Source organism: Varanus komodoensis, unplaced genomic scaffold, assembly GCF_004798865.1.
Source record: "Varanus komodoensis strain SLA01 unplaced genomic scaffold, ASM479886v1 scaffold3, whole genome shotgun sequence".
Lineage (NCBI taxonomy): Eukaryota > Metazoa > Chordata > Lepidosauria > Squamata > Varanidae > Varanus > Varanus komodoensis.
Genome location: NW_025335761.1, coordinates 16,757,428 through 16,768,603, shown reverse-complemented (window position 1 = coordinate 16,768,603; position 11,176 = coordinate 16,757,428). Strand labels below are relative to the sequence as shown.

Here is an 11,176-nt window from a genome sequence, read left to right as displayed (position 1 = left end):
GTCTGAACCCAATCAGCAGTTTGGCTACTATTCTTCCCACTAAGTGCAAGTTAAGACATGAGCAGGAAACCTATTTTGTGCATTCCAATGAGATACCAGGAGAATTTGCATGAACTATGAGTATTTGATGAGCCAGTGACAGCTAGTAGATACCCTCTCATGAGATGGAAACACTATACTGGTTAGAAATGCTCTTAATCATGATATAATCCCTTAAATCATGACACTGATATTATGGAATTTGGAAACACTGCACATCTGGGTAGGACTCAATGCCTCTGTGTGTTTATTATTAGGACCTTTAAAATTTAAATAAATGTTCATGTTTCTCTGTGTAGCCATTAGACCCAAAAAGCAACATTAAAGTTCAGATATATTAAGGGGAGTTTGGAGGCCACACAAAGGCTCCTTAACAGTCACCCTTTCCCAGTGATCTTTTGCAACCACACAGGCTTGCTGAGAATGCAATTTCAGTGGATATGTACAAAGTTTGGCAAAACAATTGCATGATTACTTCAGCATGTCTGCACCACTGGTCCAGCTATTAAAATCATCCTACGTTTACTATTTTACAGAGTTGCCAAATGTGGGTTGAATGCACAATCACAGGCTATAGTGAATGACCAATAATCACAAGTTAATCACAATAATCACTGCAAGTGGCCATATGGCAAAGCAAACACATGACAACTATACAGTTTGCCTAGTTCTCTATAGCATGCTCCAAATATGTCAGTTTGGTCATGTGAACTGCTTCTAATACCACCACAGAAGCACAATGTTGGCACTAGCTTACTTGAAGAGGAAACCCTTCAAAAAAGAATTCTTGCTTGATAAGGTAACTTCCAGAAATGACTTTATAGCTTTTGCTAGGAAATGTTTAGTCATAAGCAAATGATGATTGCTCATCTATTACAAATTACAGTAGAAAGCCATGATATGGCACTGTCTCTTGTTTCCTTGCTAATAATATACTGCTTTCAAATGTGAAAAGTGATAGAATACTTAGAGATATTAAAAGGAGTTGAGGCTTTTGTGTCTGTAGACACCTCCCTCTGTGCCCACAATGCAACCTGCTGATAAACTGTCATTTATTTATTTTTAATTTAGTTTTAAAAACCTGGATGACCAGGAGTATTTCAAAATGAAGCTCTGGCCTCCACCTTCCCACTATACAGATTATCCTAAATGCCTGCAGGAAGTCAGATAGCATGCACCTGGAGGGCTTCATCCTCCAAACCACTCCAAAAGGGAACAGGCAAATGTCATTCCCACTCCTTGAATGACAGTGGTGTAACTGAAAGAGGACTGGGAATATTCTTGCAGGGAAGAGGGAAAATAGTAGAGACACAGGACTAAGTCAAGGCTGGGAGGAGAAAGCAAGCAGAGCGAGGTTAAGAAATTATTCTGAAAGATCTGAACCAAGATAGTCCATGCATGTTCTGAACCAGTGCCTAGATAAAGTTACGGCTAATAAACAGAAACTGAATCCCAATAAGCCAAAGACCCTAAAGGTTGGCAGTTCCAAGTTCTGGAACTGGGCAGTTTGCCCGTTCTGGGTGGGTCTACACTGCCTCTGAGGAAGCACATAGGTAGTCCGCTGGTGATTCTGGATCCATCTATGTCACCAGAGGCACAGGTGACCTCAATGGTGCAGAGTGCCCATTAACAGCTTTGGTTGGTATGCCAGCTACACCCATCCCTGACCAGAAATAATCTACACACTGGTAACCTCACAATTAAACTACTGTAATGCCCTTTATACAATGCACCCTTGGGCCTGGTTCAGAAGCTGCAGCTTGTGCAGAAGGCAGCAGCTGCTGTGCTCACTGAGAAAACCAACTATGTTCACATCAGACTTGTGTTACAAGAACTGTCCTGGCTGCCTATTAGCTATCAAACTATGTTCAAGGTTAGGCTATTGTCATGCAAAACCCTAAAAAACTTAGGACTAAGATACCTAGGAGATTATCTCCCCTTATATATTTTCAACTAACCATTGAGATAACAGGATTGCTGGTTATTCCAGCAAGGATGCTGCTGTGTTTACCTCAACAGCTTACCATCTCCACAATAGCATCCATGCTGTAGAAAAAAAACTCTCTCATGCAGTTTGGGACAGAGAAAACTGGGCATTCTTTAAGCACCTCCTGAAAAATGCACGTTTTCTCAGGCTTTCTCTGGCCTATAATCAAATTAACCATCCCTTGCCTTTCACTGCTCCTGTATTGCTCTATATTGTGTATTATTTTTATAACTGTATATAGTTTTTTAAACTGTATTTTAATTGTGATTCTACTATTTAAATAGAAACCACTTATGGGTTTTTCTTTAGTAGTACAGAAATAATATACATAGATTAATTAAATAACTATGGGGGGGGGGGGAGACCTGACAAGGTTTATGGAGGCATGTGAGGAGACCCAATAGGAGAGAAAAATAGGAAAGAGTGTTTGTGTTAAGGGAAAAGAGAGAAAGACTGCATGCATGTGTGGATATGTTCAAGTGATGCTGAAAAAAATGAGTGAATGCATCTTGTGCACAAGGAATGCGGATGAAAGAGAGGAGAGGGAGAGGCTTTGGGGTTTCTGAAATCTGATTCTGAATGGGAGAAGAAACTATGGGTTCAAATGAGTGTGCTTGTGTTTGGAGGCTAAGTCTACACCTCTGCTATACATTCAGATTCTCGGACCAGTTAGTTGTCTTTTAGCCTCAACTGTTTGCCTTTCTGTGCAATCACTGTTTTGCAATTGCATCGCGAACAGTGGCAACCACTTTGTGAAAGTGCTTATGGCATTTATAAAAATCCAAATGTGTCTACAGACTGAAACAAGTGAGAATCCCCACCCTCTTCTTTAGGCACTTCCCCTTTTCATTATTTTCAAATTGCAAGGAGGCTGCCAACCTATCAAACTGCACTAGTTGCTAATGAAACAAGTAGGCTCTCACATGGAGCTCTTCACTCTTGTAGTTCCACGCTCACACAGAGTTCTCTTGGGAGTCTCAGCTGATGAACCACATACGTCGTTTATAAATCAGCTTTTCCCGTGTATTGTCTGTCTAAGAGAATTTGTCAGGAATAAAATGTGATCAATGTCTGGTTGCCACAGCAACACCTCACTCACCAAAAATCAGTCCCACATATTGTGGGCAAAATAAAGTCTTGGGTGTGGAAGCAAGAGCATCTCTGTTAGGGGAAAAAATGTTCAGTTTCCAATTCCACTCCAGAAACCTCCTCAGAGTTATGGACAGTAGTTAAGGGGGCAGAATGCCTTAAAGAAGGACAAAGGAGAAAATACAGCATAAAATCCTGGACTAGGATTAAACTGCAGAGTTTTATACTTTGCACGCTACCAGATGTACTGACTATGCATGGATTTGATAGATGACTCATACCTGTAAGATGGATGACCTATTCATATAAACTGATAAAGCTGGACATAACAGCAATGTTACGTATGCATGATATTCCAATGCCAAGAATTCAATTCAGCTTACCGCTATGCCAACCAGTCCATTCATATGCATACATACACTGTCAAACCACACTATGAGACATGCTGTAGTTTCCCAAAACAATAAACAATTTTTGGCAACTCCTACAGAGTGATTAAATGCCCAAGGGTTGGCCTTCCTTGTGGGTATACATCTTCCTATGCTTTTTGGACAACCATAGAAACAAGCCACCTTGTTTAAAAACAAACCTGAGGTGCATATTTGAAAAGTGCAAATAGAAGTGCATCCTACAGTGGCACCTCTTAGCTTAAACTCATCCATAACCTCAGAGATGTCTGCCATTCCCTGGAGGCAAGGCAAGTTAAGCATAGCAACAGACATCTGCTCAGGCAAACATGAAGGCAGCAGAGTCAGGTGCCTCATCAGATGGGCATTTCTCACATATCCAGATGTGGAATTCTCTGCACAAGAGGTGAAATCTCCACCCCACTACAGAAGTACACATCCAATTATGTAACATTAGACACACACACACAGAGGGTGCCACCCCTTCTGCTTCTGTAGTTTTATGGAATCTAATTCGTAATCCTTGTGAAGTTGTGCAATGTTATTTAGATACAGGCCTTTCGCTGCACCATGCTCAGCAAGTGTACACATGCCGAATAACTGCAGCCAATCCTGGATTCCGAGGACACAGACGCACAGAAAAACAGCCCACGTGTGAGACTGCCGCCCATTAGGATTTACACCCAAATGGAACACTAATTCCTACACAAAAGCGTTCTCTGTGTAGAAATTCGGTAACGTGCGAAGTTGCTCCAAAGGCGGTCGCCAGTCCTCGTTTATTTCAGAAAAGTCACACAGCCATTATAGTAGTCGGGGGCAGACGTCAGAGCTCCTTTTTCTGTTTACGTTTTCAGGTGGCAGAAGAAGCCGCCTCCGCCTCCCCGTTTTCATATGTATGCAGGCAGGCCGGCCAGATGGAAGCGCTTCCCCTGAACGAGCTGGCCATGGCACCCTTGGAGCCGGATCGCCGTCTGCCTCCAAGGGAAGTCCCCCAAAGCAAAGCCGGCGCCGCAGGCAGCTGGCCAGTCCAGTTCGGCTGGCGAGACTCCGAAGAGGCTTAAGCCCGAACCGCGAGCCCTGCGGGCAAGCTCCGCCAAGCGCTCTGCCTTGCCTCGCCTTCCTCCTCCCGTGGCGGCCGCGAGTTAGGCCGGGTCCCGCACTCACCATGTAGAGCGTGAAGGGGAAGCCGAGCAGGAAGAGCCACAGGTAGAGGTGCAGCGCGTTGACACCGGCGCCCTGGTGCGGGTCCTGGTACCAGCCGCCGCTCAGAGCCGCCCACACGCCCTGGCGCAGGATCTGCAGCACCTGGGAGCCCATGACGGCCGCCCGAGCCCAGGTCCTGCCAGCCCGGAGCCGCGCTCGCTGCTCTATCCGCCCCGCGAGCGCGGGCACAACTGCCCGCTGCCTCTACAGCCCGAGCCTCGCGACAGCCACAGGAGCCGCCAACCCCTCCTCCGCCTTCTTCTCCTCCTCCCCCCCGCCAACGCCGCCGCCATCTTACGTCCGGGCCCCGGGCCGCCCGTCCGCCTGCCCGCCTGCCTATGGACCGGCAGCCCTTGCGGCAGCCTCTTGGACCGCATTCCCCATGCCGAGTTCTCCTCCCACCCGGAGGAGGCGAAGGACGGCGGTGGTGGCCGCACAGCTCGACATCTCGGCCTAGGCAGGCGGCGCGTGTCTTCTCACGCCCGCCCCCAAGCGAAGGAAGGCATGGCTGGGGAGCCCAGAGCAGCGAGCGGGGATCCCGTGGGCGGCGGCGCGGCGCGCTGCCCTGCCCTGCCCTGCCCTGCCAGGAGCAAGGGCGGAGGCCCGAGGACCGGCGTGTTGCCCCCACCCCTCAAGCGTCGTGTCGGCAAGGCCAGCTGCCCCCACCGGCGCTCGCCCACGCCTCCTCTCGCCTCTGGGCTGGCAACTAGGCGGCCTCGTGGGGTTTGTTTATCCCACGGAAGGTGTTTCTGTGAACGGGAGCGCGCGCGCCACGTAACACCCGTCGAAAGAGCGTTGCGGACTGAAAGGGGCTTGAGAAGGAAGCGGCACGACGCTTTGGGCTGCGGCCGAAGTCCCAGTGCTGTTCATTTCAGTGGGCCTGCTGCCCCTCGGCTGAACCTCGGAAACCACCCGGTATTCTTTCCGTTTTGCCCGTATCGATAGTCCCCTTGCTTGCACTTGCCGCGTTTGCTTCTCTGGCTCGCCCATTTTGATAGAAAGGGGGCTTTATGAGCAAAACGAGGAATACAGAGGCTGGACTTCGCTGGGCTTGTGCTTAAAGCTACTTCGTGGGTGGCAACCACTTTGGCCACCAAGGCCTCTTGTGTCCGTGGTGGGGCGCTCTGTGCTCCTGATCGTCTTGCACGTCCATTAAGAACAGAACCTGCACATTTACAACCCCCTTGCAATGTGAAGTATAAAATTGTACAATTGCAGTAAGCTGTTTCAGTTGAGGGGTGACACAAAAGTTTGAACTGAAGTTGGCTCCTGTTTCAATAATACATAACATATATCTCACACGGCTCTTGTTTTTTCCCTCTCCCCCCACCTGCAAGAGCTGCTGGGGTTCCCTGTTCACCCTGTGGAAAGAAAGAAGGCATGGAGGTGCGGACTTGCTAGCTTTTGATTTTAGGAGGCAGGAATGCAAGTCTGTGCGCACAGAGGCTGCTCTGACATCATGCCTGCCTCCTGCCTCCACTTCTGGGATTGCCTGCTCATGCAAAAATGCAGGAAAGCGTCCCCATCACCATGGAGACGGAACTGGCTTCTAACTGCGGCACTGAGAGGGGATGCTCATCCCCCATCCTGCTGGCAGTGGACAAGCAACAGCCACAGATTGCCCAAGCAGGCAAGTTCTGACTCCTGATCTGCATGTCGAGCCCTCACTCCCTCACTGAGTTGCAAGTGTGGGGGCAACTCACTGTGCCTGGTAGCTTCCAGTCTTACGCATACACAAACACACCCATTTTGTGACAAGATTATATACATATATATTCCACCACTTTTGTGAAGTATAATATGATCCATGGCCACAATGCTATGGTACAGGTGAAATGTAATATATATAATTGCTTGTTGCAAACAGGATTACTAAGTATAATTGTAAGCATTGGGTAGAGTTTCTCTGAGGTAAGGACCCCATATTCACAACTGTAGCTGACCATTGGCCCTTGGCATTCGTTAGGATTAGGGGCATATGATCCCCATGAAAGTGGAGAAACCACAAATATCTCTAGAGAAAAAATGCAAATATCTCTAGAGAACTATGCACTCTGTTTGGGGATGCCATACTTTCTCTTAGTAATAGCCTCACTCATGGGTTGTATTTCCCAGTAGATGTATAGACCTCTAGAGATATTCTCAGTTTTTCCACCTTTGCACTCCTAGCCCCTACAAAAATAGTGTTTGTTACATTCCCCAGAAAATTTCGATCGTCCTGTTTGTTCCATTATACAACCACACGGTGGCACTGCAATATAATGCAACTGAAGAAACTGCAAAGCCATTTTGTAGGCTTTCTAGCACAAAAGGAAATAATAGCTGGCATTCCTCAGACAAAAAAAGGACACCAAAAGGGCTGGAAAGCGGAAAGCCCTGAAGGATGATGCCATTATGTAAAGGGTTCACAAATTTCCTTAAGAAATCACAAGTACACAGTAAATGCCTTGTTTAGAGAAGCCCTATTTCACCCCATGCACTTCAACTAAACTAAAAAAGTTAAAGGAGGGGCACTGGTACAGCAGTGGTAGTGATTTTTGTGTAACAGAGGGCCATCAAGGATTCCCTATTTCCCCAGCCCGCTGGGCAAAATCCCACCCAGCACTTCCCTGGCCTTCAATCCATGGATCAGACTCTGGATTCAGCACACGACAACCCAAGCTTGGGGAACAAAAAAGTTTATTAAAAGGATAAAACAGAGGGATGAAGGACACTAAAACGTGCAGGAATAAAAGGAATAAAATAAGGAGAGGGCAGGGGTGTTAGAAAGCAGCAATAGTACAATTCTCAGCCAGACAAGCACCCCACATCCCAGGGCCTTGTTGGCCCACTCAGACAAGAAAACAAAACTAACCCTAGCCTCAGCTAAACACAGGAGCTCTGCTCCAGCAAAGGCGGGATGCACAGGGCTTCTCTGCATTCTTCAACCCAGGCAACAGGCAGCAGCATGGACCCCCCAGGGAAGAACAAAGAGCCTCTCTTCCCTTGCCTTTATCCCCCACCCCACTACCACAGGACAGCTGACCAGTGGCGTGATGGCCCCCATCTCCCAGTCCCTTGGGTCAACCATCTGCTCCAGGTGTCATTCATTAGCCAGTCAGTGCTGTTATCTCCAGCAACCTTCAGGCCATAATTTTTGATAGCTCCCCAAAATGTATCATAAAGGGAAGAGGACCTTGGGCACCAGATTTCTGCTGAGCTGGCACCAGGATTTATAACATATAACCATCACACCACTAGCCCTTTCCTGGCTTCCTGTGAATCAGAGGGCTGATTCACTTTACAGTTTGCATTTTTATAACAATGCCAAGTGTTCAAAGTTCTCCATATGTATTGTTATAATTCCTACAGCAATAAAAGCCAGTATCTCAAGTGGTATAGTGATATACTTGAAATGCAAGCACTCATCATGACAATCCCTACAGTCATCCCCACAAGGAAATCCCAAAAATTCAGGAAACTGCTGGTCATAGCAAACCTAGCAATGTTCTTCTCCCTCAGGAGCTTGTAAAGCGAGTTAATTACCATTGCAACACTAGGTTTCCACAAACTTTGCCATTTAAGAGGAAATAATTTCTTGTTCTTGAAAACATTAATTTCCCCTCTGATACTGTGAGGGTTGATTCCCAGGGGGAATTGGGCATTCTGGAGGGAGTGCTGGATGTCATCATCCTCGCAAATAGAAAAGGTGATGTGCTGCACTTCTGGCTCTTCTGCAGTACAACTGGAGAGCTGAGGCTCAAAGAGAGTAGTTTGCCTAAGGGCAACATGATACATTTTAGAGGTGACATTCAGACAGGTAATTTCCTGATTCATAGCTGAGCTTCTTTGTCACAGCAAATAGCTATTACTGTTAAGTAGATTATAATTTCTCTGAAAGATATAAAGAACAGTGGTGAAGCTACATTTGCTATGAGGGTTTCCCCCCCTTAGAAGAGGAATTGATGAAGATAATACTTCTGCTTGAGGAAATGAAAACTGATGTAGACAATACCTCATTAATGCAAAGATGAAGGGAGGATGTGGAACTCTGTGGAAACAGCATGCAGATCTAGCAGGCCAAAACCCAGCTTGGGTGAGAAGGAAGAGAATGAACTGCAAGACTTAGAACTGCATGCAGCTAGGCCTGCAGGAGGGCAAAGGATTAGTTCTTTATTCAGCTACCTGTAAACTGTTTTCTTCCCTCTCTGTACCATCACATGATTTAGCTTTCTTTGTATTAATTGAGACCCCACAAAGACTGCTAGAGCCAATTAATGAAAACTCGTGCTGGCTCTTCCACTAAGAACAATAGCCGAAAATGAATTCTGGAAGGGTACTGGAAATGCCATGCTGTATACAGACTCCTTGAAAATACATGTTAAGAAGAGACAAATTGGCCAATGGGTGAAACTGTGTCTACCTGACATGTAACATTTATATAGGAAATGCTGTGAAGGATGTTATCCAGCAAGTAACATTTTTCTCATGTTTATTTCCAGCCTTCTTTTCGTGGGGAGTCAATTGCCCAGTTGTGGTCCCCCTTTTAGAAAACCTGGATACCAATATTGATATGTTGAAGCCCTTGCAGGTCTTTCTTTGGAAGCAAATATTGGAGCAGAAACCAAATTTTTCATCTTGCTTACCTTCTAGACTAGACCCCAGGAAATGTTTCTGAGACTTCTTGAATTGTTAAACGCAAGGTCTTGGGAGACAGTGCAACCACTGAGGGTTCTGTTTATTCTTAACATGCAGGCTGCATGTTATATCTCATTCAAAGACCTTCTCTATAGAAACCATCAGAGCCCTGTCATGTCCCCATCTTTTTCAGTACACATTAACTATCAGTGGAAATACGCAGCTTAGCTCCCTTATTTTACCTATTAGGACAGAGGGGCAGGGTAGTGGGAAGAAAAGGACATTATCCAGTTGCAAAGGTCATTATTGTTTTAACAGATTTTTTTTTAAATGACCTGTAGTTTGGATCAAAATTCCTTCCATGTTTAATAATGATTAGATCTTCTGTAAATGTTTTATGAATTTATTTGAACTTTGTAGACAATGGTATTGCACAATATTGTGTAATAGTGGAAGGAAGTAGCAATGAATTGAAACTACTCCTGGTGAAAGTGAAGAAGAAAGTGCAAAAGCAGAACTGCAGCTGAACCTTAACAGAACAAAAATGATCACAGAATTACTCAACTTTCAATTCAGCAGTGAGGAAATGCTAATTCTGAAAGATTTTGCATGTGTGGGCTTAAGCATCAGTTCACATGGAGACTGCAGCGAAGAAATTAGAAGAAGACTAAGAACTGGAAGAACAGCAATAGAGGAAAAAGCATCAAATGTGTTTCACTGAAGGCCAAGGCCAAGATCACAGTATTGTATTTTCAATCACTCTGTATTGGTGTGTTGTTGTTGTCGTTTGTTCTGTTTATATCCTGCCTTTTTTCCTTTCAAGAAACTCTAGGCAGCATATACAATTCTTCCCCTCTTCAAGCAGGACAGTGAAGAAAGCTGACAGGAAGAAGATTGATGCATTCAGAACATGCTTCTGAGGGACAGTTTTGAGAATACCCTGGACTGATGGAAAGATGAAGAAGTGGGTCCTAGATCAAATCAAGCCAGAACTTGTCTGGAAGCAAAAAAGACAAAACTGAAGCTGCCATACTTTGAGTATATAACGAGAAGGAAAACTCACTGGAGAAGACAATAACACTAGGGAAAGCTGAAGACAGAATAAAAAAGGAAAACCAAATATGAGTTGGATTGATTCCATAAAGGAAGCCACAGCTTTGAGTTTACAAGAGCTGAGCAGGTCTGTCAAGGACAGGATGTTTTGGAAGGAATTCATTAACAGGGTCACCGTGATACCACATAACAAAAAAACCAATGTAAAACTACAATATATAATCGCAAATGAATTGTCTGGGTGGCAAACATACTTGGGAAAAGCTTCAATAAAGAAGTGGGTCTTTAACTGGCGCCTTAAATATGCTATGGTTGACTTATCATGGATACCAGGAGGAAAATCATTGCATAAGTTGGGCCCCACCCTGACAAAGGTCAGTTTTCTGGCTGCTCTGAGATAGCAGCCAGCAGACCATGCTACAAAGCAAGGTTTCTTCTGATCTTAATGATAACATGCATCTGTATGAGGGAAGGGGATCTGCCAGGTAACTGAGTCCCAAGTTGCTCAGGGCTTTATTTGCCCACAGCAAGACCTTGTACTTTGTAGCCAATTTTCAGCCAGTGGCATTCCTTCAACACCAGGGTAATATATGCATAGCCACTGTCATGAGTACTCTCCTTAAATTTGTGTGGATAGGGTCTGTTTTTAACTTTCTTGATACTTCCCTCTCTTTCTCTCAGTATGCAATACTTCCACTAGGAATTTAATTCCAATCTTAACTAATTCTTCCTCAATATTGTGCCCAAGCTATAAGACTCCTTCATTAACTATGTGGTCCTG

The 11,176-nt window shown here is 45.3% G+C and overlaps 1 protein-coding gene across 6 annotated transcripts in view; it reads right to left on the bottom strand.

The window, feature by feature from the left end:
• PCNX1 (pecanex 1) overlaps positions 1–5,182 on the bottom strand; it is a 99,618-nt gene extending 94,436 nt beyond the window's left edge. For all 6 annotated transcript variants that reach the window (XM_044437142.1, XM_044437144.1, XM_044437145.1 and 3 more), the window contains exon 1: positions 4,687–5,182. In XM_044437142.1, coding sequence (XP_044293077.1) covers positions 4,687–4,839 — 153 coding nt within the window. In that variant the 5' untranslated portion in view covers positions 4,840–5,182. The remainder of the gene's footprint in view (positions 1–4,686) is intronic.
• Between the last annotated feature and the right edge of the window lie 5,994 nt (positions 5,183–11,176).